Raw genomic sequence first — 27,365 nt, forward strand, 5'->3', positions numbered from 1 at the left:
ATTACAGGACCAGTTGGGGGAGTGTGTTGGCTCCAGGCTGGATTTGGATCTTGGAGGATCGGGAGATAGAGCCTCCGAAAAGTTGGTCCCCGTAGGGAATTTGGACCAGCTGCAGGGAGGGGCAGAACAACCTGTGATAGAGGTTGTTACCTGCAGCTGCGGTGATTGGTCACCTGGAGCCAAAATTTCTAAAAGAAAATTTAAAGTAAAATTTAAATGGGAATTTGATTTGGAGCAGCCTTGGTTGGAGTTGATCCCCGAGCTGTGGGATTTGGACCAGGAGAGGTCAATGGTGATGGCCTCTGGCAAAATTTGCCCCTTTCAAAATGTGGGTATGCCAGCCAGCTGGGGGGCTGTGCTGGCGAGATTTGGACGTGGGGTCCAGCCTTGGGTGTCGAGGTACGACCTGGGCCCCATGGGGGGTCTGGTGGAGTGTGGTGTCCCTTGTCCATCGGGGCGCTGTCCGAGCTGGTGGCTCGGGCCGACAGGGTCACCGGACCCTGGTGGGGGTTAAGACCTCCAGGGGGGTCTGAGGTGGTTTTTCAAGCCTGGGATGGCAAATATTGAGGACCACTAGGGGGAGGTGTTGTGGGTCGCGCTTTTGTGGTGGCACCGCGGACGGCCAGCTTGGGCCTGATGTAGTGACCACCCGGGCATGTGGCCTGGCACCCTCTCCCTGAGACTTTGGGACAGCCAGCATGTGGTGACCTGGCATGGTGGTTGGTCTATGGACGCGGGTCGAACCAAATGGACAGGGATGGAGATAGCCTGCCGGACAACCATTGGGGCATCTGTGGAACGTGATGGGGTGAGAGTGACCTTCCACAGATACTCCGTTATGATTTATGGACTCTCGGGTTGGGAAGAGAGCCATGGGGATGTAAATCGGGAATGTGTAAAGAGCCGAGCATATGGGCCATGCTCGGCTGGCATGTGTATGGCAAAGCATCTTTCTTTGGTGTAATGAGTGAATTGTGGAAAATGTTTGGCATGGGTAATCTGTGGGTTAAATGCAAATTTAAGGGTGAATTTTGTGAAGAGAAATGGTGGACACTGTAGAGTGACGCCATTATTGATCCAGGTGTGTTAGACCAAAGTGTTGGAGGCTGTGATAAAATTGATAGGGTAGCAGGACACACCTTTCAACTGGTTGCGGGGGCGACTGTGCTGATATTTGGGACGCGGGATCATGGGGATGTAGTTGTGTAGCCTGAGGGTCAACGTGGTGCTATGGGTGTCCGAGGTGTGTGGACCATGTCTTCTGGGTGGGTCTCCTGGTGGAGCATGGCTGTTGACTGGACCTTGGTGTGTTCAAGTGCGGTTGAGCACTGGGGGGGGGGGGGGGGCTGCGGTTCTGTGGACTGGGGGACGAGAGGGCGGCGTAGGTGACGTGAGGGGAATGCCACGCACTGCGACCGTCTCCCCCAGGGCCGAGGTTGTGTGTGCGGTAGTGTGTGTTGTGGCAGCAGGTGCTCACCACATTGGCCAGCTGGGGCTGGTGCAGCCGTGTTCCTCGCAGGGGCGCCGAAGGATGGATGGTGGGTCGCACCCTTATGGACACTCATGGGCCATGTTGGCGTTTTGACTGCTCACCTTGTCCCGATGACCCTTGCACGGTAGAGGTGCAGAGCTGTCGTGGCCACAGGTAGTTGTGTAGTGATGATCACCGTTGGATGCGGATCCACATACCTGCCAGTGTAGTGGGGACAAAAGAGAAATTTGGAGAGATTTGATAGGCTCAATGAGAAATTTTGGGATTTTGAGGGTGGATTGCACTTTGGACCTGACCAACCGGAAATTGCCTGCACTTGAGGTGAGTGTTTCGAGGTGTACTGTCCCAGGCTTCAGGACTTGCTTGGTAAATTGAGGGACATGTAATTTGGAGTTGGGAGGCAGGTGAGAGTGATGACATGGCCGGTGAGGGGATGGAATAGGGGCCACACAGTGTCTTGTGGGTGGTGTGTGTTTATGTGTAGAGGTGATGTGTTTCTATGTGGTCGTGAGGTTGGAGAAATATGAGCGAGTGATGATTATTGAGTTTTGAAATGTGCTTGTAGAAATGTAATGATTTGAACTATGAATGGGATTTCACATGTGGCAGGCCATGGCAACCTTTGGAACATCTTGTACACCATCTATGAATTGTGCTGAGTTGTGTTGAGAATTGGATGGCAGCGGGGGAGGAAGTGTGTTTTGGGGTCTTGTGGGTGCGGAATGTGTGTGTGTCCGCATTTACGGATCAAGCTCTGAGGAACGATGCCTGCGGTCCCCCTCTGCGGCAATTACCCCTGGCAGCCAGTGGTATCTGGAAATTGGAGCTCGTCGGTGGAGGGTCTGGTTGGGCGCCGCGGGGTGAGGAAGTCCCCCGGTGACCCGTGTTGCTGCGCGGAAGCAGGAGGCATGGGAGCCTGGTGTGTGTGGAGACCCTCACCGGTGAGGTAACGACGGATAGGGGCTGTTGGGCTGTCACGGGGCCAAGAGGTAAAGGGGAGGGGAAATGAACTTGTAAGTCGGTTGACTTGTTTTCGGACTGCGGGCACCACAGCCTGAAGTGCCCCCACCATCTTTTTGTGCGGTACCTCCCCGCTGCCTAGTTGAGGGATGCACACAGGTATATGACATCAATGCCATGGTCCTGCAGGGGGGTGTATCGAAATAAGTGCTTGTTGACCTTTGAAATGCCCTGAATACTTATGGAATGTGTATGAGTGGATAAGGGGTTTGTGTTGCATGAATGTGGGCGAAATCCACCGAGCCATGTCACTCACCTGTAACACCTGGACAAGGCCCGTGGAAATTTAGAGGTGCATTGGGATGGCCCCGCAGGTAAGGTTGTGTCTTGTGGCATCCACCGGGGGACGCAGTCTGTAGACCGGGGCATGTAAAAATGTTTTATAGAGTTTTGAATTTTTGAGTAAGGTTAAGTTTTGTGGTTCAGGTAGATTTTTGTGTGTTATTGTTTCCTCCCACCACAGGAGCGATGGAATGAAGAAAATGTACATACATGATTGCATGGCTGTTAAGGGGTTTAGAATGTTAAGGAAGTGTAGGTAGGTAGTCCGACTCACTTCCCACAGCCCTTCCTGATTTATTTCATAGGTTAATTAAGTGTGTGACAGTAAGTGTTAAGGCTGGAATGGTAGCGCCTGCAGTGAACCTTGCAGGAGCTACGGTTCCAAGGGGGGGGGGGGGGGTGGGGGGGGGCTGTGTTATGAATTTGGGTAGTGATATATGTAGAGCAGAGTAGATCTGAGTAGGTACCATGCTTTGGGATGTCGCGGTAAGGAACACTTCCTGTAATAAGTCATGTGTAGGCGTTTGTCGGGTTAAGATGTATGATTGTGAATCTACCAGGAGATTCGTGTGTTAAGTATTGTAGGGAATAATGAGTAGAGCCCTTGTATGTCTCACCTGGTAATCAAACCTTTGTCCATTTTGGCACTGCACACCACTTAAACACTTGGTTAGGATTCCCTTAGTGCAACATTAATGACGCCCTTCCCCCCTGACATAACGTAGGAAGAAATCACGCCAGAACACCGCCACACGGCCGCCACATTTTGCACCTCCGAGAGGCCTACCCGCCTCGCATAGCACGTGCTGTGACCAAGGAATAGGGGAAGGGAGTGAGAGTGGCGCAGTGGGCGTGCCCCTGGATGAGCCGGCGAGTCGGTGGAGGCTCCGATTGGCAGGACAGTGTGCCAATGCTGACGTCACCGGCCGGAGATATTAGCGGAGGCCGGACGCCATTTCGAGCAGTTCAGATCTGATCCCGAGTTGAGCAGGAGGACTGAGAGAGTCGAGTTCCATTCCTGAGTCGAGTTGAGTTGAGAGCCTGTCGAGTTGAGACGGGTTCACTCCTGGCCCCTGGCAGTTCGGTGGAGAGTGACATTCGTGGTCGAGAGTTGGTTTTGCAGTGCGCAGTTGGCAGTGAGCAGTTGAGAAGCGAGTTGGAGGGACGAGACGTGCAGTCACGCCTGCGTTCTCTCCATTCCTGTCTTGTCGTGCTTCGTGTGGGGATCGACCTCGTGTGAAGCCACTGGCCTGCGTTGGGTGCTTTGGAGCTTGGTGCACGGACCTCGTGGGCGGCGAGGGGATCAGAGCTTGGAGCGAGGCCTCGTGGGTACATCGGGGCTGAGCGGAGCCGCGTGTTGGACGGCGGCCAAAGCCAACGACGAGACCAGATAAGACCGAGCTCCACGTACACTGTACACGACAAGACATTTTATTTTGGTATTCATGTCTCCCCTGTTTGTATTTGATATCTGTGTGTGTGGGATCCCAATTTAGAACCTTATTTTATTGCCGGCACGTGCTTTTACTGTCCTTGCTTTTCACAATAAACCCTTGTATTATTTTTGTACAAATATCTGAACGCAGTTTACCGGGTGGTTGATTTTCACAGTTAAGGCTGCGGGGACTCTCGCCACTTCCCTCCATTCCGCGCGCTTAGGGGATTTTCGTTTTGGCATCCGCCATTGAGTTTCCACCTCGGAGTTAAAGCCTTCGTAATCGGTAATCTGCAACTCTGGTGTTTATTGGAGTTGCATGACAATATATAACCTTTTTGTTTTGTTTCAATATATCATATATAACCTTTTTGTTTTGTTTCAATATATCATATACAACCTTTTGTTTTGTTCCAAGATATCATATACAACCTTTTGTTTTGTTTCATGATATCACATACAACCTTCTTGTTTTGTTTCAATATATCATATATTACCTTTTGTTTTGTTTCAAGATATCACATACAACCTTTTTGTTTTGTTTCAATATATCATATATAACCTTTTTGTTTTGTTTCAAAATATCTTTCAGAAAAACTGCATTGTTTTATGCAAGTCTTCATTGGCTGGTGAAAGTGAGACATTGATTATTGACTGTTGAAAGAGAGGTGTTGATTATTGGCTGTTGAAATTGAGGTATTTATTATTAACTGTTGAAACAAAGATGTTGATTATTGACTGTTGAAAGAGAGGTGTTGATGATTGGCTGGTGAAAGCGAGGTGTTGATTATTGACTGTTGAAAGCGAGGTGTTGATTATTGGCTGGTGAAAGTGAAATGTTGATTATTGACTGTTGAAAGTGAGGTGTTGATTATTGGCTGGTGAAAGCGAGGTGTTGATTATTGACTTGAAAGTGAAATGTTGATTATTGACTGTTGAAAGCGAGGTTTTAATTATTGACTGTTGAAAGCAGTGTTGATTATTGACTGTTGAAAGCGAGGTTTTGATTATTGACTGTTGAAAGTGAGGTGTTGATTATTGACTGTTGAAAGCGAGGTGTTGTTTATTGACTTGAAAGCGAGGTGTTGATTATTGACTGTTGAAAGTGAGGTGTTGATTATTGACTGTTGAAAGCAAGGTGTTGATTATTGACTGTTGAAAGCGAGGTTTTGATTATTGGCTGTTGAAATTGAGGTGTTTATTATTAACTGTTGAAACAAAGATGTTGATTATTGACTGTTGAATGAGTGAGGTGTTGATTATTGGCTGGTGAAAGAGGTGTTGATTATTGACTGTTGAAAGCGAGGTTTTGATTATTGACTGTTGAAAGCGAGGTTTTGATTATTGACTGTTGAAAGCGAGGTTTTGATAATTGACTGTTGAAAGCAAGATTTTGATTATTGACTGTTGCAAGTGAGGTTTTGATTATTGAATGTTGAAAGGCAGGTTTTGATTATTGACTGTTGAAAGCGAGGTTTTGATTATTGACTGTTGAAAGTGAGGTTTTGATTACTAGCAACGGTACCCGCCCCATGGGCGGGGCTCCAATTGGGAAGCCCAAATGTAAAGGCAAAATATCAGAAATTGAAGTTTTATTTTATTTTAAACGATTCATATAAACATCCGTTGAATCATATCACACGCAAATCATCAAAATCTAAACAGTATCTTTAGAATTTCAATAAAAGCCACATCACTGTTCATATCGGTAAATATTATTCCATTATGTTTCAAATCGTGATCGATACACTATGATCGTGATGATCGTGATCGTGAATCGTGATCGATAATAGTGTTCACAATCGCTATGTCGTATGTACTCCCGATACGTGTACCAAATTCCCGATATGTGTAACTGTACCAAATCAACAGTTAAAGGATTTTGAGCTGATAGGTGTTACAGCCTTGGGAAGATCGATGGAGACAGCGATCTGTTAGCATATTCACCGCCCAAATAGCTATGTGGAATTCTCTCATGTAGAGATTAAACGTTACGGCTGTTACAGCCTTGGCAAGATCGATGGAGACAGCGTTTATTATACTTTTAATGAAGGACACTGTCTCAAGCCCCAGTCCCCATCACGGATGGGGCTTTGCGGTTTACCTGACGGCGAAGGGCAAGGTACATGCTGGCCCGTCCAGTGTAGTGCGCGTGCGGCCCCGGACATCAAAGGGCATTAAACGTTCATTAAACATTAAACGTTCATTAAACATTAAACGTTCATTAAAGGATTACGAAACGAAAAACATTACGAAATTACATTCACACCGTCACGTCAAACACGACCTTGAACACATGCATCGTCACAATGAGAACATCGTCACAATGAACGTGATGCGAACATGAATGTTATGCGGGAGTCCAAACCTGACAATTCTGGAGACCAAAGCTGAAATTGGGAAAACTAAATAGCCTATTTTACTCCTGGAGATCCCAGGATTATCCACCCAAAATATCTTTGTGATCAGTTCAGCAGTTTTTACGGTACCTTCGAACAGACGGACAGACATTTGGTGAATTATAGTAAGATTTACTGTTGAAAGCGAGGTTTTGATTATTGACTGTTGAAAGCGAGGTTTTTGTTATTTTCTGTTGAAAGCGAGGTTTTGATTATTGACTGTTGAAAGCGAGGTTTTGATTATTGACTGATAAAAGCGAGGTTTTGATTATTGACTGTCGAAAGTGAGGTTTTGATTATTGACTGTTGAAAGCGAGGTTTTCATTATGGACTGTTGAAAGCGAGGTTTTGATTATTGACTGTTGAAAGCGAGGTTTTGATTATTGACTGTTGAAAGCGAGGTTTTGATTATTGACTGATAAAAGCGAGGTTTTGTTTATTGACTGTCGAAAGTGAGGTTTTGATTATTGACTGTTGAAAGCGAGGTTTTTGTTATTTTCTGTTGAAAGCGAGGTTTTGATTATTGACTGTTGAAAGCGAGGTTTTGATTATTGACTCTTGAAAGCGAGGTGTTGATTATTGACTGTTGAAAGCGAGGTTTTGATTATTGACTGTTAAAAGCGAGGTGTTGATTATTGACTGTTGAAAGCGAGGTTTTGATTATTGACTGGTGAAGGAGAGGTGTTGATTATTGGCTGGTGAAAGAGGTGTTGATTATTGACTGTTGAAAGTGAGGTTTTGATTATTGACTGTTGAAAGTGAGATTTTGATTATTGACTGTTGCAAATGAGGTTTTGATTATTGACTGTTGAAAGGCAGGTTTTGATTATTGACTGTTGAAAGCGAGGTTTTGATTATTGACTGTTGAAAGTGAGGTTTTGATTACTAGCAACGGTACCCGCCCCATGGGCGGGGCTCCAATTGGGAAGCCCAAATGTAAAGGCAAAATATCAGAAATTGAAGTTTTTTAAAAGTTTAAACGATTCATATAAACATCCGTTGAATCATATCACACGCAAGTCATCAAAATCTAAACAGTATCTTCAGAATTTCAATAAAAGCCACATCACTGTTCATATCGGTAAATATTATTCCATTATGTTTCAAATCGTGATCGATACACTATGATCGTGATGATCGTGATCATGAATCATGATCGATAATAGTGTTCACAATCACTCTGTCGTATGTACTCCCGATACGTGTACCAAATTCCCGATACGTGTAACTGTACCAAATCAACAGTTAAAAGGATTTTGAGCTGACAGGTGTTACGGCCTTGGCAAGATTGCTGGAGACAGCGATCTGTTAGCGTATTCACCGCCCAAATAGCTATGTGGAATTCTCTCATGTAGAGATTAAACGTTACGGCTGTTACGGCCTTGGCAAGATCGATGGAGACTGCGTTTATTTTACTTTTAATGAAGGACACTGTCTCAAGTCCCAGTCCCCATCACGGATGGGGCTCAGCAGTTTACCCGAGCCTGACGGCGAAGGGCAAGGTACACGCTGGCCCGTCCAGTGTAGTGCGCGTGCGGCCCCGGACATCGAAGGGCCTTAAACGTTCATTAAACATTAAACGTTCATTAAACATTAAACGTTCATTAAAGGATTACGAAACGAAAAACATTATGAAATTACGTTCACACCGTCATGTCAAACACTACCTTGAACACATGCACGTCACAATGAGAACATCGTCACAATGAACATTATGCGAACGTGAATTTTATGCGGGAGTCCAAACCTGAGAATTCTGGAGACCAAAGCTGAAATTGGGAAAACTAAATAGCCTATTTTACTCCTGGAGATCCCAGGATTATCCACCCAAAATATCTTTGTGATCGGTTCAGCAGTTTTTACGGTACCTTCGAACAGACGGCCAGACATTTGGTGAATTATCGTAAGATTGACTGTTGAAAGCGAGGTTTTGATTATTGACTGTTGAAAGCGAGGTTTTGATTATTGACTGTTGAAAGTGAGGTTTTGATAATTGACTGTTGAAAGGGAGGTGTTGATTTTTGACTGTTGAAAGCGAGGTTTTGATTATTGACTGTTGAAAGCGAGGTTTTTGTTATTTTCTGTTGAAAGCGAGGTTTTGATTATTGACTGTTGAAAGCGAGGTTTTGATTATTGACTGTTGAAAGCGAGGTTTTGATTATTGACTGTTGAAAGCGAGGTTTTGATATTATTGACTGATAAAAGCGAGGTTTTGATTATTGACTGTTGAAAGTGAGGTTTTCATTATTGACTGTTGAAAGTGAGGTGTTGATTATTGACTGTTGAAAGTGAGGTTTTGATTATTGACTGTTGAAAGCGAGGTGTTGATTATTGACTGTTGAAAGCGAGGTATTGATTATTGACTGTTGAAAGCGAGGTGTTGATTATTGACTGTTGAAAGCGAGGTTTTGAATATTGACTGTTGAAAGCGAGGTTTTGATTATTGACTGTTGAAAGCCAGGTTTTGATTATTGACCGTTGAAAGCAAGGTTTTGATTATTGACTGTTGAAAGCGAGGTTTTGATTATTGAGTGTTGAAAGTGAGGTTTTGATAATTGACTGTTGAAAGCGAGGTGTTGATTATTGACTGTTGAAAGCGAGGTTTTGATTATTGACTGTTGAAAGCGAGGTGTTGATTATTGACTGTTTAAAGGGAGGTTTTGATTATTGACTGTTGAAAGCGAGGTTTTGATTATTGACTGTTGAAAGCGAGGTGTTGATTATTGACTGTTGAACGCGAGGTTTTGATTATTGACTGTTGAAAGGAATGTGTTGATTATTGACTGATAAAAGCGAGGTTTTGATTATTGACTGTCGAAAGTGAGGTTTTGATTATTGACTGTTGAAAGTGAGGTTTTGATTATATTGACTGTTGAAAGTGAGGTTTTGATTATTGACTGTTGAAAGCGAGGTTTTGATTATTGACTGTTGAAAGCGAGGTGTTGATTATTGACTGTTGAAAGCGAGGTGTTGATTATTGACTGGTGAAGGAGAGGTGTTGATTATTGGCTGGTGAAAGAGGTGTTGGTTATTGATTGTTAAAAGTGAGGTTTTGATTATTGACTGGTGAAGGAGAGGTGTTGATTATTGGCTGGTGAAAGAGGTGTTGATTATTGACTGTTGAAAGCGCGGTTTTGATTATTGACTGTTGAAAGCGAGGTTTTGATTTTTGACTGTTGAAAGTGAGGTTTTGATTATTGACTTTTGAAAGCGAGGTTTTCATTATTGACTGTTGAAAGCGTGGTTTTGATTATTGACTGTTGAAAGCGAGGTTTTGATTATTGACTGTTGAAAGCGAGGTTTTGATTATTGACTGTTGAAAGCGTGGTTTTGATTATTGACTGTTGAAAGCGCGGTTTTGATTATTGACTGTTGAAAGCAAGGTTTTGATTATTGACTGTTGAAAGCGAAGTTTTCATTATTGACTGTTGAAAGCGTGGTTTTCATTATTGACTGTTGAAAGCGAGGTGTTGATTATTGACTGTTGAAAGCGAGGTGTTGATTATTAGCTGTTGAAAGTGAGGTGTTGATTTTATTGACTAATGAAAGTGAGGTGTTGATTATTGACTGTTGAAAGTGAGGTGTTGATTATTGGCTGTTGAAAGCGAGGTTTTGATTATTGACTGTTGAAAGCGTGGTTTTGATTATTGACTGTTGAAAGCGAGGTTTTGATTATTGACTGTTGAAAGCAAGGTTTTGATTATTGACTGTTGAAAGCGAGGTTTTGATTATTGACTGTTGAAAGTGTGGTTTTGATTATTGACTGTTGAAAGTGAGGTTTTGATTATTGACTGTTGAAAGCGAGGTTTTGATTATTGACTGTTGAAAGCGTGGTTTTGATTATTGACTGTTGAAAGCGAGGTTTTGATTATTGACTGTTGAAAGCAAGGTTTTGATTATTGACTGTTGAAAGCGAAGTTTTCATTATTGACTGTTGAAAGCGTGGTTTTGATTATTGACTGTTGAAAGCGAGGTTTTCATTATTGACTGTTGAAAGCGTGGTTTTGATTATTGACTGTTGAAAGCGAGGTTTTGATTATTGACTGTTGAAAGCGTGGTTTTGATTATTGACTAATGAAAGTGAGTTGTTGATTATTGGCTGTTGAAAGTGAGGTGTTGATTTATTGGCTGTTGAAAGTGAGGTGTTGATTATTGACTAATGAAAGTGAGGTGTTGATTATTGACTGTTGAAAGCGAGGTGTTGATTATTGACTGTTGAAAGCGAGGTGTTGATTATTGACTGTTGAAAGCGAGGTGTTGATTATTGGCTGTTGAAAGTGAGGTGTTGATTATTGACTGTTGAAAGCGAGGTGTTGATTATTGACTGTTGAAAGCGAGGTGTTGATTATTGACTAATGAAAGTGAGGTGTTGATTATTGACTGTTGAAAGCAAGGTGTTGATTATTGGCTGTTGAAAGCGAGGTGTTGATTATTGGCTGTTGAAAGCGAGGTGTTGATTATATATTGACTAATGAAAGTGAGGTGTTGATTATTGACTGTTGAAAGCGAGGTGTTGATTATTGACTGTTGAAAGCGAGGTGTTGATTATTGACTGTTGAAAGTGAGGTGTTGATTATTGGCTGTTGAAAATGAGGTGTTGATTATTGACTAATGAAAGTGAGGTGTTGATTATTGACTGTTGAAAGCGAGGTGTTGATTATTGGCTGTTGAAAGTGAGGTGTTGATTATTGACTGTTGAAAGTGAGGTGTTGATTATTGATTGTTGAAAGTGAGGTGTTGATTATTGACTGTTGAAAGCAAGGTGTTGATTCTATAAGGTGTACCGGAAAGTAATGTCATTTTTCAAAGAGGAATAAACAGCTTAAAATACGACATTACTTTCTGATATACCTAATATCACATTATTTTGTTTTCCTTTTATATTAGGTAATTTTACCATCAGGGTGCTGTTACAAAGATTTTGAACTCACACAAATAGCTGGTATCTTTGGTACAAATCAAAGTAATTGTCTTTGAGTTATTCATGATAATGAGTTGTACTGTACTTTTAAGAGCATTGGCACTGCCGTAGCGGATTCTTGACATGGGTTATGCTGGGTGTTTTGCCATTGCTTTCCCAGCCGTCAGTCATAGCATGATTTTGTAATTTGTTCAGGGTACCGGCGATAGCTCGCCTACTCTTCATGAAGGACAACATGGGATCTGCAATGATTACCAACTAATCCTGGCAAATGGTAGGCCCAATTTTGACCCGAGTGACAGCACACACTGATGCCTTGCCAATTTGCGAAACAGCAAGATAACAGTGTATAGCTCGGTCAACATTCAAGCCCAGGATAGACAGCTCAGATGCAAGTGTGCATATCTCTCGGCAATTTTGGCAGCCCATAGTCATAGCTTGTCTCTTAATATTTGGAAAACTGTTCTCTACAACTATTACTACTTCGACAGCCCCCTCTTGTGGGGTCACATGGCGATGTGTGTTGGCCCATGCCTTTCAATAATAATTGGCAGGCCAGGCCTGATGATTGACTGAAGTGGTAGGAATTTGTAATTTCTTAAGGCTGCCGGCAATAGCTCGCCTAATCTTCACTTGAAGCCACCATGGCATCTTTAAATTCCACCAAAGACCAAAGCTGGCAGAGTGGTCTTCTGGTTTAACGTCCTTCTAATTGACGGTGCACATATTGACAGTGCAAAAGTGAGTGTGTACACCGTTGGGTAATCCCGCCAGCCTTGGAAAGCCATTCTACTTTCCTGCCAGAACCACTTTAGGTTCACTTTTTAACTCTACTTCACGGTTCATTTTCTGTGAAATTGTGTTTTTGCTTACTGTTTAAAATTTGTTTTTTGACCTTTCTATGCCTCCTCAGCCAAATGCTGGATGCATTGTTTTCAGATTTTCCATCTGTCTGTCCATCTGTCTGTTATCATCTTTATTCTGACCACGATAACTTGTGAAACACTGAAGGGTTCAATCAAAGTTGATGTAAATATGTACTGTAATGCAAGGATGAACTGATTCAAGTTTAAGTTCAATAGGTCAAAGCTTGAAGGTCGTGTGGCTTTTTAAAATATTGACAACAAGACGCAAAACACGCATGCATGGGGTGGACAAGTTGGACACAGAGGACCGACCCTTTGGACCTTTACGACCTTTTTTATACATTTTCTAGACTCGTAGAAGAGCCAAGACACAGAACAGACCAGGACACAAAATAGCAAAGGGAACAGCAGGACAAAGGGAACACCAATAGCAGGATGGAGGGAGAAAGGAGATGGGCAAAAACAGATGCAGGTAACGATGAGGGGTTGGGAGAGAAGGCAAAGGGTGGAGAAGATGGATACACAAACAGAATTTTAGAAGGGGTGGGTGTGGTTAAACGGGTGTAGAAAAGATCATGGTTTTTGGCTTGAGATGGTGGTGAACAGCTTTCTTGAAGACCAGGAGGGAAGGAGGATAAGATTGAAAAGAATGTGGAAGGTGGTTCAACAGGTGGGAAGAAGAGGAATAAATGAGTGGAGGTGAGCAGTAATAATGGATTTAGGCAATTTCACTAGGAGGGGGTTGCTGATGGGCTGCATGTGTCCTGCAGATATTTGGGAGAAAGGGGGACACAGAGAGGGCAGAGGGTGCAAGATGAGAAATGAGGTGGAAGAAGACAGACCACCGACCTGTCGGCGCTGGTGAAATAAATAATATGCGCATTGACTCAGCTTCATTGCAATAGATTCCAATGATTCCGAATGCTTTGGTTTCAACAGCGTGAAGACGAGCTAGGTGTGAGGCAGGGGGAGCCAGCCCAGAGGGGAGAGCAGTACTCGATCAAGCTGCGGATGAAGGCCTTTTCGGTGAATAGGATCTTAGCTGTGCCAAGGAAGGACTTTGCATGATGGAGGATGCCCAGTCAGTGTCTTGCTTTGGAGGCCAACATTGAAACGTGGCTTGCTCAAGAGAGATCGTGGCTGAGAGTGAGATCCAAGAGTTTGAGTGACTGAAACTCTTCAAGACGGTTGTTGAGAAAGTAGATAGGAGGGTTTGCAGAATGTTCCTTTCAGAGAGAGAGAGAGAGAGAGAGAGAGAGAGTGTTGGGATTTCTTAGGATTGAAAGACATTCCAAGTGTTTGTCCAGTTTGTGATTTTGTCAAGGTCTGAGGAGAGGGAAGAGGTAGCTGCTTATCTGCCAGAAGGATGAGGGATGTTATGGCAAAGCGTGTAGTCATCAGCAAGGAAAAAAGGGGATTTTCCAGTGAGTCATTGAGGTCATTGATGAAGATTAGGAATAAGATGGGGCCAAGAACACTATCTTGGAGTACTCCAGCTTTGAGAGGGAGAGGACGTGAAAGGATTCCGTTGAGAGCCACATGTTGGCTATGAGAGTAGAGGAAGTCAGGAATCCAAGAGTGGAGTTTGCCTTGGATTCCACAGGCAGACAGTTTGGAGAGTATGGCGGGATGCCAGACTGTATTGAAAACTCCAGATATGTCAAGACAGATGGCCCTGATCTCATGTCTGACATTGAGGGCCTACATCCATTGTTGGGATAGTAGAGACAGCATCTCCAAGGTAGAGTGATCAGGTCTGAATCCGAATTGATGATCTGAGATGAGGCTGTTGGAGAAAAGGAATTATTTTATATCAACTGCGATGTTGGATTCCCTGACCTTGCTGATGATTGGAAGTAAGCTAATTGGTCTGTAGTTAAGGGGATCAGTTTTTGCACATTTTTATGTAATGCTGTGATGTTGGCTGATTTCCAGCTAGATGGAAAATGACCTGTGGTAAATGACAGGGTGAAAATGGTAAAGAGAGGAAGTGCAAGGGCAGCAGAGCAGGTTTTAAGGACATGTATGTGAGCTGTTGCCGGTCGATCCAGTTGCAGAGTCGGAGTCGAGGGTTGCTAGAAACTTTTCCATCTTCTCAGGTGCAAAAGACACCAAATCCAGGAGCAGTTGGGTACGACTGTAAAGGGTGGGTACAGAGAGATGAGTTCGGGACACAAAATTTTGAAGCAAACACAGAATTGCAACATTCGGCCTTCTCACGAGCGGTGTCAGCTGCCGTGCCATTTGAAGTGAGGAAAACGGGTTGAGGGGGAGCATACACCAGAGACAGACTTAATAATAATAATAATAATAATAATGCATTTATTTTATATAGTGCTTTTCAGGAAGCCCAAAGACGCTTTGACAGAGTGCAAAACATAATGCATAGCAAAACATAAAAACAATTGCAAAAAAAGAAGAATCAATAGGGAAATATTCAAAGCACAAAGGAGGGAGAAGGAGAGGAGATAGTCAGGGGTTAGATGCTGTGGGTTAAATGTTGAATGCAGTGTTGAACAGGTGGGTCTTGAGTGATGTTTTGAATGTGGTGAGTGAGGAGGAGTCTCTGATGGTGTGAGGTAGCGAGTTCCAGAGGGTGGGAGCAGCGATGGAGAAGGCCCTGTCCCCCCAGGATCTAAATTTGGTCCGGATGGGGGGGGGGGGGTCAGGAGGTTGGTACCAGCAGAGCGGAGGTTGCGGGTGGGAGTGTGTCTGGAGAGGAGGTCAGCCAGGTAGGATGGGGCCAGGTTATGGAGGGCTTTGTAGGTCAAGAGGAGGATTTTGTACTGGATTCTCTGGGAGATGGGGAGCCAGTGAAGCTTGTAAAGGACGGGGGTGATGTGGTCACGGGTCCGGGAATGGGTGAGTAGACGGGCAGCGGAGTTCTGAATGTATTGGAGTTTATTGGTGATTGTTGAGGGTGAACCATAAAGGAGGCTATTGCAGTAGTCCAGACGGGAAGTGATGAAGGCGTGGATGAGGGTTTCTGCAGCCACGGAGGAGAGGGATGGACGGAGACAGGCGATGTTTTTCAGGTGAAAGAAGGCTGTCTTTGTGATCTGTTTAGTGTATTTGTCGAAGGAGACGGTTTGGTCAAAGATGATGCCAAGATTCCGGATGTGAGGGGAGGTGGATACTGGGAAACCGTCGATGTTGAGGGCAAAGTTATGGGTGGACTTGGTGAGCGTTTTTGGGCCAATGATGATTATTTCAGATTTATCACAGTTAAGTTTGAGGAAGTTGATTTGAAGCCAGGATTTTATTTCAGTGATGCAGTTTGTCAGGATAGAGTGGGTGGCGGTGGAGATGGACTTGGTGGAGATGAAAAGCTGGATGTCATCGGCGAAGCAGTGGAATTGGAGACCATGACGGCGGATTAAGTGACCGAGGGGGGACAGGTAAAGGATGAAGAGGAGGGGGCCAAGAACTGAACCTTGGGGGACACCTTGGGGGAGGGGAGCAGTGGGGGATTTGCAGTTATTGATGGAGATGAACTGACGTCTGTCAGAGAGGTATGATTTAATCCAAGAGAGGGCAGTGCCGGTAATGTTAAAGGTGGTTTCAAGTTGGGTGAGGAGGATGGTGTGATCGATGGTGTCAAAGGCGGCGCTGAGGTCGAGGAGGATGAGAATGTTGAGGTTGCCAGCGTCAGAGGAGAGGAGAAGGTCGTTGGTGATTTTGAGGAGAGCAGTTTCAGTACTGTGGTTGGAGCGGAATCCGGATTGGAATGTTTCATACAGGTTATTGGCAGAGAGGTGATGTTTGAGTTGAGTGGCTACAGCGCGTTCCAAAACCTTTGACAGAAAGGGTAGGTTGGAGATGGGTCTGAAGTTATTTAGGGTGTCAGGGTTTAGTCCAGGTTTTTTCAGAATGGGGGTAACAGCAGCAATTTTGAGGGATGGTGGGACGATGCCTGTAGACAGGGAGGAGTTTATTGTTGCAATGATAAGTGGAGAGAGAGCAGGAAGGGAGGCCTTGACAAAGCTGGAGGGGATGGGGTCAAGAGTGCAGGTGGCAGTTTTCATTCCGATGAGGAGTTCAGAGAGGTCAGTAGGGGAGACTGGGGAGAATTGAGACAGGGGATGGCAGGATAAGGGGGGGCAGGTGGTTTGAGGGGGAGCGGGTGCGGCGGTGGTCAAGCTGTTGTAGATGTTTTCAATTTTGCGTTGGAAGAATGAAAGGAAGGAGATGCAGTTGTCTATTGTGAATGACTAGGTGGTGGTGTTCAGGGGGCTGAGGAGTTTGTTTATTGTAGAGAAGAGTGCTTTTGGGTTTCCGGAGCCAGAGTGGATAATTTGAGAGTAGTAGGCGGAGCGGGCATGGGAGAGGGCATCTTTATAGTGTTGTATGTGGTCCTTGTAGGCCTGGGAGTGAACTGTGAGACCTGTTTTATTGCGGAGTCTTTCAAGTTGGCGAGCACGAGTTTTCATCAGGCGGAGTTCAGGGGTAAACCAGGGAGCAGAATGGGTGAAAGAAACTGTTTTGGTTTTTATAGGCGCAAGTTGGTCAAGGCAGGAGGAGAGAGTGTGGTTGTAGTAGTCAGTGAGGTCAGAAGGGGTGTGGAGGTCAACGAAGGGAGAAGTGGACATTTTTTCAGAGAGGGTCGATGAGAATGAGGTAGGTGAAAGAGCGTTTAGCTTACGGAAGTTGATAGTGCGATAATGCCTTGGTGCTGGGGTGGGGATGTTGATGGTCAGAGTGATGGCTAGGTGGTCAGAGAGAGTGAGGTCGGAGCCAGAGAGATGGTGCAAAATTAGTCCAGTAGAGCAGACAAGGTCCAAAATGTGACCACGGTTATGGGTAGGAAAGTTGACATGTTGAGTGAGGTTAAAGGAGGTGAGTAAATCAGTGAAGTCAGTGGTTAGCATGGAGTCAGTGGAGTCCATGTGGATATTGAAATCACCAAGGAGGAGGATTGAGGGGGAGAGGGAACATAGCTGGGTCAGAAAGTAGGAGAAGTCAGACAGGAATGATGGGTGTGGTTTGGGAGGGCGGTAGACAACAGCCATGACTGACTGTGTGTGACCAGAGAGTTTAAAAGCCAGGTGTTCAAATGATGGAGCAGATGAGATGGAGATGAGGTTGGTCTTGATGTCTTGTCGGTGAATAACGGCAATTCCACCACCTCGGCCCTCCGAGCATGGTTTATTGATGTAAGACAAGGAACTTGACTTGACAAGGTGCCACCAGGTTTTAGAGGAGGGATATGAGTTTGAAAGCTCATTCTAGAGATTGAACAGATGTTGTTTTCTGGCTCTCCGTAGAGTAGACACACACTTGCTGCGGGCTTTGTTGCTTTGTGCCTTTGGTTGGATTTGCCTTCCAGGAGAAGAATGCAAGTTATTTTTAAAGCAACTGCCTCATCACAGGATTCAGAGTACCAAGAGCGACATTCTCTTTTACTTCTCTCTCTTTTCTCTCTGACATTCTCTCTTCATGTGACCTTTAATTTTTCAGGTGAACTTTGATTGAGATCAAACATAACAGTGGGTTGACATCTAACGTGGGCAGAGGCAATACATCACATTCAAATCAAATTCAATTTTCTATTTACAGTATATTGCAATTTTCTAGTTACTAACCCTAACCATAAAATTGTCCACATATTTAGTCTATGTTACACATCGTTTAACATGGAATTTCTCATGAGATATTGATCTATAGGTACAAACATGCCTATAGTTCTGACTTGATATACAGTGCCCTCCATAAGTATTGGTCAAATTTATTATTATTGCTATATACTCAAGAAATTTGGATTTGAGATCAAAATATGAATTTGAGGCAAAAGCATAGAAGGTCAACTTTTGTTTCTTGGTATTTCTATCCATATATGTTTTACCATTGTAGAACAGTAGCGCCTTTAATATTCAGTCCCCCCCCCCCCCCTCCCCCATTAAAGGTAAGCATAAGTATTGGAACAAATGACTGGCAGGTGTTTCTGGCTGCACAGGGGTTTCTTGTTGCATTGACTGTTCACCCATAAAATAACTGTGAATGCCGAGTCTTGGTTTTAGCCTTTGCTTTTGCCTTGGGAGTCAGGAGGCATAAACAGACATGGAGACCAGAGAACTGTCTATGAAAGAAAAGCAAGCAATTTGGAAGCTGAAAGAACAGGATAATTCAATTAGAGCCAGAGCACAACAACTTGGCATAGCAAATTCTACAATTTAGAATATCTTTTAAAAAAGAAAGAAAGAAAGAAACAATGAGTGTACTTAGCAATAGACAATGGCCAGGTCAGTCAAATAAGAAAAAAGCTGCAGTTGATGACAAAAGAATCATCAGAGCTGTGAAGAAATCACTAAAACAACTGTCAGGGCCATTACCAACAACCTCGACAGTACATGGGTGAAAGTATCACAATCTACCTTTTGCGGAAGTTTTTGATAGCAGAATTACAAAGGCTACACCGCAAGATGCAAACCTCTCATCAGCACCAAAAATAGAAAGGTGAGATTAGAATTTGCCAAGAATTACAGAGATGAGCCATTGGGATACGAAACGAAGTTTTATTGACAGATGAGACCAAGATAAACCTTAACCAAAGTGATGGAAAGGTGAAAGTGTGGAGAAAGGAAGGAACTGCATTTGATCCAAAGCATACTACCTCATCTGTGAAGCATGTTGGAGGTATTGTCATGGCTTAAGCTTGCATGGCTGCTTTTGGAACTGGCTCACTCATCTTTATTGATGATGTAACTAATGATGGCAGCCGCAGAATGAATTTGGAAGTGTACAGAAACATTTTGGCTGCCTATCGACAAGAAAATGCCTCCAAACTCATTGGGTGGTGCTTCACCATGCAGCAAGACAATGACCCAAAACACACTGCCAACACAACCAAGGAGTTAATCAGGGGGGAAAAGTGGAAGGTTTTAGACTAGACAAATCAATCTCTTGATTTAAATCCAATGGAGCATGCATTTCACTTGTGGAAGAAGAGACTAAAGACAGAACCGCACCCCCACCTCCCAAACAAACAAATGAAAATGGCTGCAGTAAAAGCTTGGCAAACCATCTCAAAGGAAGATACCAAGAGTTTGGTGATGTCATTGGGTCACAGGTTCGATGCAGTTATTACATGCAAGGAATATGCAACCAAATACTATTATACTACTTTAAGCCTGGTGTTGGCTTAATGATTAAGGTGACTGGCTTAAGCTTGCAAGGTCCTGAGTTCAAGCCCCTGTTATATCAAATTGAATTAACACCGGTGGGTTGGCTCAGCCTGTCATCCTTCAGAGGTCGGCAAAATGAGTACTAGCTTACTGGGATGAATGAGCCACTCGAGTATCTTGTGTTGGAGTGGCGACCCGTCCAGGATTTGCCCAATAGCCAAGAAACTGCTTCGGCAGCCATATGCATCTGAAGTTGCAAAAAGGGGTTGTCATCATCATCATATTACTTCAATTTACTTTAGGTTTTTTTTTTGTTTGTTTTTTTTATACAGAGTCGAGGCTCGTGAAAGAGCTAACATTTATCAAACAAACAAATCAAACAAACAAGCAAACAAAGTATATAAAAAGGGGAGCGGTCGACAAGATGGGGAGAGAAGGGGAGGAAGCACACAAACACAACATTTGAGAGCAGGGACATCGGGAGATGTGTGGGAGGGAGAGGGCCTGGGGGGAGGCAGGATAGGTATAAAACGCAAGGACACCAAGGACTTCCAGGAAAGAAGTCGGCACCTCAAAAAAGTGGATTTGGGGTGAAATTAGCGGGGGTAGAAAAGATCAAGGTTTTGGATTGGGGAAGATAAGAGATGGTGGTGAACAGCCGTTTTAAAGACCTGGAGGGAGGAGTGGGATTGAAGAGAGTGAGGGAGTTTGTTCCAGAGGCAGGAGAAAAGAGGAATGAAGGAGTGAAGGTGAGCAAACAGCTGTCATCATTGGTGAGAATCGTGATTGGGATTCAGGTTAATGTGTTCCAATACTTATGCTTACCTAAAATAAGGGGACTGAACATAAAAAGCATTGTTGTTCTGCATGGTAAAACACATATCTATAGAAATACTAATAAATAAAAGCCGAAATACCAATTCTGTACACTTGCCTCGTATTCATCTTTTCATCTCAAATACAAATTTCTTCAGTATGTAGCAACAATAACAAATTTTACTTTACTGCTCCAATACTTATGGAGGGCACTGTATTGCTGCCATGGCATGGTCCAGAAATACAGTACTGATACATGTCCATGATTCCAAACATATAACTTGATGTCATCTCATTGCAGGACGGACGTGAATTTCGAGACAAGCTTTCCCCAGTTGTTATTGGGTTTAACTACAGTCTGGACACTACCCACAAGTCAGAAAACAAGTCTGTTGCTCCAATCCTAAACCATTATATCAGCAATTCCCTGAAACAACAGGTGCTGGTTCTATTATAGCTATTTATAGTACAATGTACCATCAATAGCTTGTTAAAAAAATTTTTGTATGATGCTGCGATGATCGACAACATGTTGTGCACATGCTGCACTATTTTGTGTAATGCAATAAACTTTTTGCACCCGTAAACTTTAAAATTTAGAATGACGTTAATGTAACTTTGAAGCACTTTCTCTTTATACACATTTCCTACTTGGGTTTAAAGATAATGAGTTTTTGCAGAATTTGGAAAAAATATTTTTTGTTAATTTTTACCGGGATGTCTTCACAGGTCAATACAGGTGCTGATGGGATAACACGGAAATACCTTTTTCATGTTGGCGGAATTATTTGATCAATACCTTTGTATTTGAATGTAGTATACCTCGCTGAATCACTCATGAAAGCACAATGTTCGTTTTTAAAAACAATGAACAACTGCCTCAGTTCAGAACTCCGATATGCAATACATTCCGGCCAAACTCCTTGAACCCCAAATTATTCACCAAAAAGAAATAGCAAATGATCTGCCCATCATATTTAAGCAGACACCTTTTGTTGTTTTATGCACGTGGGTTTTATTGATACTGTTATTATGAAGATATAATGAAAACAAGATTGCCCGTTGTTTCCTGATCTTAAAACCCTAGATTGTTATAAAATCTTCTTCAACCATTCTTTTCTCTTTTTATGAGGAACTAGCCAACACCCACACCTCCTGAGAAAAATGGCTTCCACCCAGGAAACTGGCTGATAGATAAATATTCTTTGTTTATTTGGTGGGGAGAGGAGTGCTGGGGTAGAGGGAGAATGCAGAGACAGCTGTGGTAACGAGTGCAAGTTTTCACATCACAAAGACTATTCTTTTAAGTAAGATATTGATGAAACCTCACCAAAGATCACTCTCGGAGTCATGCCCCTCAAATTCCTTTTCTGATTGTGAGTTATATTTTGTGATTGACATGTATATATATATATATTATATATATATATATATATATATATATATATATATATATATATATATATATATATATATATATATATATATATATATATATATATATATATATACAATATATATATATATATATATATATATATATATACTGATTCTAGAATTAACATATTGTATGATTGTTTTGGCATATTCTAATTACAAATGCTGAATCTGTGGGTTGTGCTGCAATTTGGTTGGTAATTTAAGTTTATGTTATAATTCAGTTTGCCATGTGTGTGTGTGTGTGTGTGTGTGCGTAATCAGGCACACATCCTGCTCGATTGTGGAAAGGACAATATATGCGTGCCTGACCTTCGTCTCTCAGGATATTTGTAAGTGCTTCTGTTTAAATGCGTAAGTAGATAGTTCTTGTTATATAGCTCTCCTGAGGCTTTAACTATAAGGATCAGCCTTTGTGAATGAATGGCTTCATTTTGTGTTATTTTATAAAATGTCAATTTGAATTTGAATCCCAATCACGATTCTCACCCATGATGACAGCCGATTGCAAACAGGACTACAAATACAAAATTCACTTCATGTTTGGAGCAAATCTGTAGCTTTACATCAATATTCGTCTTTGACTTGGCTCTTAATATGAAGGGAACCTTTCACAGCATCACAAAGAAAGCATTAACAATATCGCTTATTTTGCATTGCAACATTTTATATTAATGGTTTTATTATTTAAAAAAACAGGCATTCCAAAGGTCAATGTAAGGATTAATTTATGAGGATGTTTTTGGCTATTGTGTTTCAACAGAGATCGTTCAAAGGTGTTCATCGGAGAGGAGCATCCACTGATTCTGAGCCTGGCCTGCAGCAATGCAGGCGAGGGGGCCTATGAAGCAGAGCTTGTCGTCGAATTGCCTGAAGAATTGGAATATGATGGAGCAAACAACAGTGATGAGGTACACGTGGTTCAGGTTTGCACTTATTTGACCTAAGGGGCTATATACATCATATGCACAGAAAAGTGACAGGATTTAATACTCCTCCCATCCTCTTACTTCCTATTTCCCAACCACCTCCATCTTTTCTCCAACCTCCTCCCCAATGCTCCTTCTTTTCTTTTTCTCAATTTATACTCCTTCCACCCCATTATCCACTTGCATAATGATTTTTTATTGCTCTTCAAGACTATATAATTGTCAGTTTTTTTTTAGGCTCAAGATCTTTGTTGGAGTCTGTGAGCATCTTGTGCCATTATTGATAAGTTAAAGGACTTTATTTTCTCCTATTTTACTATATTGCACTGTATTGTCATATAAATCAGAAGTTCATGAGCGTGATCCCCCTTGCACTCGTGTCTTTTAGCGACACCGTGCCCTGGCCTGCACCTACAAACTGCAGAATTCTACAAAGATGGTGATCTGTGACCTTGGAAACCCAATGGGAGCTGGAACTAGTGTAAGCCAAACCTGATATTTAAACCATTTAGCTTTGCCAACTTGTACTTTGGCTTTGCTTATCCTTTATTGGTATGCAGCTTTTCATTGTTTTGCATATCTAGGTCAAGGCTCGTGAAAATGCTTTGTAATGCCGCACATTGATGTGGATGAACTGATGAGCACCCCATTTACGTAATGTACAGCAAATCGAGACCAGAGGAAGAGAAACAGGAAAAAAGTCCACCAAAAGAGAACACATGCAAGAGACCTGAGACCTGTTAAATTAAATTGTTGTGAAGGAGAAAAATACGTGAATCAAGAAAATGAACATAAGTTCCTGGAGTAATCAAATGAGACGATTTACAGAAAGAGAAAGTGCAATATTTTTTTCCGATAACTATAATAGTTTCAGTTACTTACAAAAAAATAACAAGATGTCATGCAGAGCACGATACTTGCAAAATCCACCCCCTTCCCCCCAAAAAAGGTTGACATTGATCCATCATATTGTCCATATCATCAAGATTAAAATTGACGATCTTGATCAAAGCTCAGGTCAATGGCATTTAAAATGATGATTTTTCAGATTAAAATTGATGATTTTATAAGTTTGACATTGAGTTGACCTTTGACCTTTGACCTCAAATAGTTGGTTTCCTAATTCAGTGAGGCACCATGCAAATGCTGCTAAACTTTCAAGTCAATCGGATGAAAATTGATGATTTTTTAGATGAAAATTGATGATTTTGTAAGTTTGACCTTGGGTGGACCTTTGACCGTTTGACTTCAAAAATAGTTGGTTTCCCAATTCAGTGAAGCACTATGCAAATGCTGTTAAAATTTCATGTTAATTGGATGAAAATTGATGATTTTTCAGATGAAAATTTATGATTTTGGAAGTTTGACCTTGAGTTGACATTTGACCTTTTGATCTCAAAAATATTTGGTTTCCCTATTTAGTGACTCAATGTGCAAATGCTGTTCAATTTTCCCAGTCAATCGGATGAAAAATGGCGATTTTAGAAATAATATGGGAAACAGAGCCAATTGAAACAAATGCTGTGACAATTGAAACTGTCACTCAAGCTCACTATCAGCTATCGGCCATGATCTTTCCTGGGAAAACCACATTTCCCTGCTGGCCTCCAAAGCCAGTCACCGCCTGGGCATTCTCCGTCGTGCGAAGTCCTTCCTTGGCCCCTCTGAGCTCCTCACCACATACAAAGCTTTCATCCGCAGCTTGATGGAAACTGCTCTTCTTTCTGGGCCGGTGCTCACACCTCACACCTAGCTTGACTTCACGCTGTATAAACTAAAGCTTTCAGAATCATTGGAAGCTCCCGCGATGATGCTGATTCTGAGGGCCTTTCACTCTCTCACCACAGGCAGGTTGGTGGTCTGTCTGTCTTCTACTGACTCCTCTCTGGCCTAGCTCTGTCTGTGCTGTGTCCCCCAAATATTCATTCACGATGCACAAGAACTGCCAGCAAACTTCTTCTGGTGAAACTGCTAAAATCAAGACTATCTGCTCACCTTCACTCGTTCATTCCTCTTTTTTCCCCGCCTCTGGAACAAACTCCCACTCTCTTTTCAATCCCACTCCTCCCTCCCGGTCTTTAAAACAGCTGTTCACCACCATCTCTTGTCTCCCCCTCCCCCCCCCCCCCCCCTCCAAAAACCATGTTCTTTTCTCCCCAGTCATTACACCCCAAATCCAACTCTTTCAATCTCCGACTTCATTCCTGAAATTCCTCGTAGTGTCAATTTGTTCCTCTCTCTCATGCAATTTGTTTTATACCGTGTACCCCTTCCCTCCCTCTTCCACCCCCCCCCCCAGCCCTCTACCTTCCATAGATCTCCCGATGTCCCTGTTCTCTACTGTTGTGCTTGTGTGCTTCCCTCTCTTTCCCCATCGTGTGTCTCCCTCCCTTTATTGTTTTACGTGTCCGTTTATGTTTTTTGTGTTTTATGTGCTAATGTATGTTTAAGGTGCTTGCTCTTAAATGAGCCTCGATGTTATGTACAATAATAAATAAATTTAAATGCATTGTTTAGCATTGAAAAGTTAATTTCATTCAAGAAAAAAAGGTTTTGGGTTTGCCATTTTGATGTTCCCATCCAAACAGTAGCTGCGCTATAATGATGTGATTTGTGATCAGTGGAAACAGATCGAGAAATACTGAATAGTACAAAAAAAAAATTGACGTTACTTTAGCCAAAAAAATCTTCTCGCAATATTTTTTTAAATCTTTCATATTCTTATTATTATTATTATTTGCACAGCACAATTATTCCCACGTTCTTGTAGGATTGACCGGAGGAGCTTTTGGTCGAATTCTTCCATGAACTAGCCAGCCAGGCCTGATATTATTTTGAGTAGTCAGAGCAGGAATTTGGAATTTGTTCGTGGTGCTGGTGATGGCTCACCTAAACTTCGTGAAGGACACCATGGGATGTTTAGCGTCCACCAACTAATGCCGGCAGACGGGATGCCCCAGTTTAACGTCCATCCAATGGACATTGATGAATCACCCTGCCTGTGAAACACCGGGATGGCAGTTTAGAACTAGGTCGGCATATATACGTATAACCAATAAATGGCTCTTCTGGCCTCATGATAGCCACAGCATGACATAACATCATGCTGCGGCTGCACACATCACCTCCATCGCCTTTTGTGCAGCTTTCCCTGGGCACGCTCGGTAAAAACCGACATTTACTGCTCACAAATAAAGGATAGTGGAGCTGCCGAGCTGTTTTGCCCTCGCTATGAGCTTCGTCAGTAAGGCACACCACACGATCATTTATTTGTGACCACAAACCAGATACAGTTATAATTCCTTATTGCTTCACCATGTCAGGAGATGTCTTGCATATATATATATATATATATTTGTTTTGTTTTGTTTTGTTTTAACATGGCAACAGTAGGCAGGTGATCAACCACCACACCATATCATGATGCCAAGTAGTTTACTCGCTGCCACATTATCCATATTTTCATGTTAATTCCCAATAATTAATACTATACTGGTCCAAACTTTAATACTGATCAGAATTATTTGGAATTAACACAGATTTATTGCTCCAGATTATTTTGCGTGAACACAGCAAAATGCTCATCGACGAACCTGTACATATACGTATTACACATACTAGGGCATTGCCCGTACGTGGGTGCCCGTTCCTTGCCAAAAAAAAAAAAAAACGCTACCCGTACGCTCTACCCCGCCCGTACGCCCGTACGCCCGTAAACAAAAAAAACAACGCTCTTCGCTTCCGCCCTTCGCTCTGACTGAATTGGGAGAAATAATGCGCATATGAAATCGAGAAATTATTATTTTCTCCGGAAGAAATCGAATTACGAACCGTACCGTAATGGCGGTCAGCTCGTAACGCGCTCAGCTCCGCTCGTTCTCACATCGGCCACGCCTACGCAACAAAGCGTTCTGTGATTGGCTGCCGGAAGTGAAGTCTTCACTGTCCGGAAGTTCGCAAATCGTCGCAGTTACGATGAATCGTTTTAATTTAATCGCAGTTTGAATTCGTTTTAAAACATAGTTTAACGGCAACATAGTTTTCCAACGTGAAATAAATGAATACGCTCTCAAATGTGCCGTCCGAGGTAGAGTCTGATCGCCACGTTCGGCACACGTGATAGCTCGCTGCTCTCTGATTGGTTGAAGCGTTTTTTGGACATAGCTCGGTAAGTACTTCTCCGATTAATTTAAAACCTTGAAAAGGCACATCCTCGGGTCCCCAGCAATATACCTGGCAAGTTTCAAGTATATCGGACCCGTGGTTGTCGAGAAACAGCGGTCACAGACAAACAAACACACAGACACACAGACACACAGAGATTACTGGAATTATAGATAGATGACAAGGACATCCATCATAAGGACATATTACGCAGACCTTATATAGAACTTTTATATGAAGCAAAGTTCTGACTCTGGGTTTCTTTGCAGGTAGATGCCATTTTTTCTGTTCTGAGAGGCTGTCTTCGGATGCTGAAGTTACCTGTTCCAAAATTGTCTTGTTAAACAGTTTTAATGAATCATTAGTCTCACCTTTCTGTTGTAATGTACTGGCGCATCTCTATGTGTGCCTTCACATTTTTTTTGTGCTGCGTTCATGTGTCCTTATCTGGGGCCGAATGCTCTTGTAGGCCTTGTTTTGGAT

At 42.8% G+C, this 27,365-nt stretch overlaps 1 protein-coding gene across 1 annotated transcript in view; it reads left to right on the top strand.

The window, feature by feature from the left end:
• Window positions 1-27,365, top strand: part of LOC137434017 (integrin alpha-8) — a 158,190-nt gene that overhangs the window by 111,375 nt on the left and 19,450 nt on the right. The window contains exons 18-21 of the mRNA XM_068126607.2: window positions 20,654-20,791; window positions 22,054-22,121; window positions 22,553-22,700; window positions 23,107-23,199. Of these exons, the coding sequence (XP_067982708.2) occupies window positions 20,654-20,791; window positions 22,054-22,121; window positions 22,553-22,700; window positions 23,107-23,199 (447 nt within the window). The remainder of the gene's footprint in view (window positions 1-20,653; window positions 20,792-22,053; window positions 22,122-22,552; window positions 22,701-23,106; window positions 23,200-27,365) is intronic.

The sequence above is a fragment of the Myxine glutinosa genome, chromosome 10 (assembly GCF_964187855.1).
Source record: "Myxine glutinosa chromosome 10, kmMyxGlut1.1, whole genome shotgun sequence".
Lineage (NCBI taxonomy): Eukaryota > Metazoa > Chordata > Myxini > Myxiniformes > Myxinidae > Myxine > Myxine glutinosa.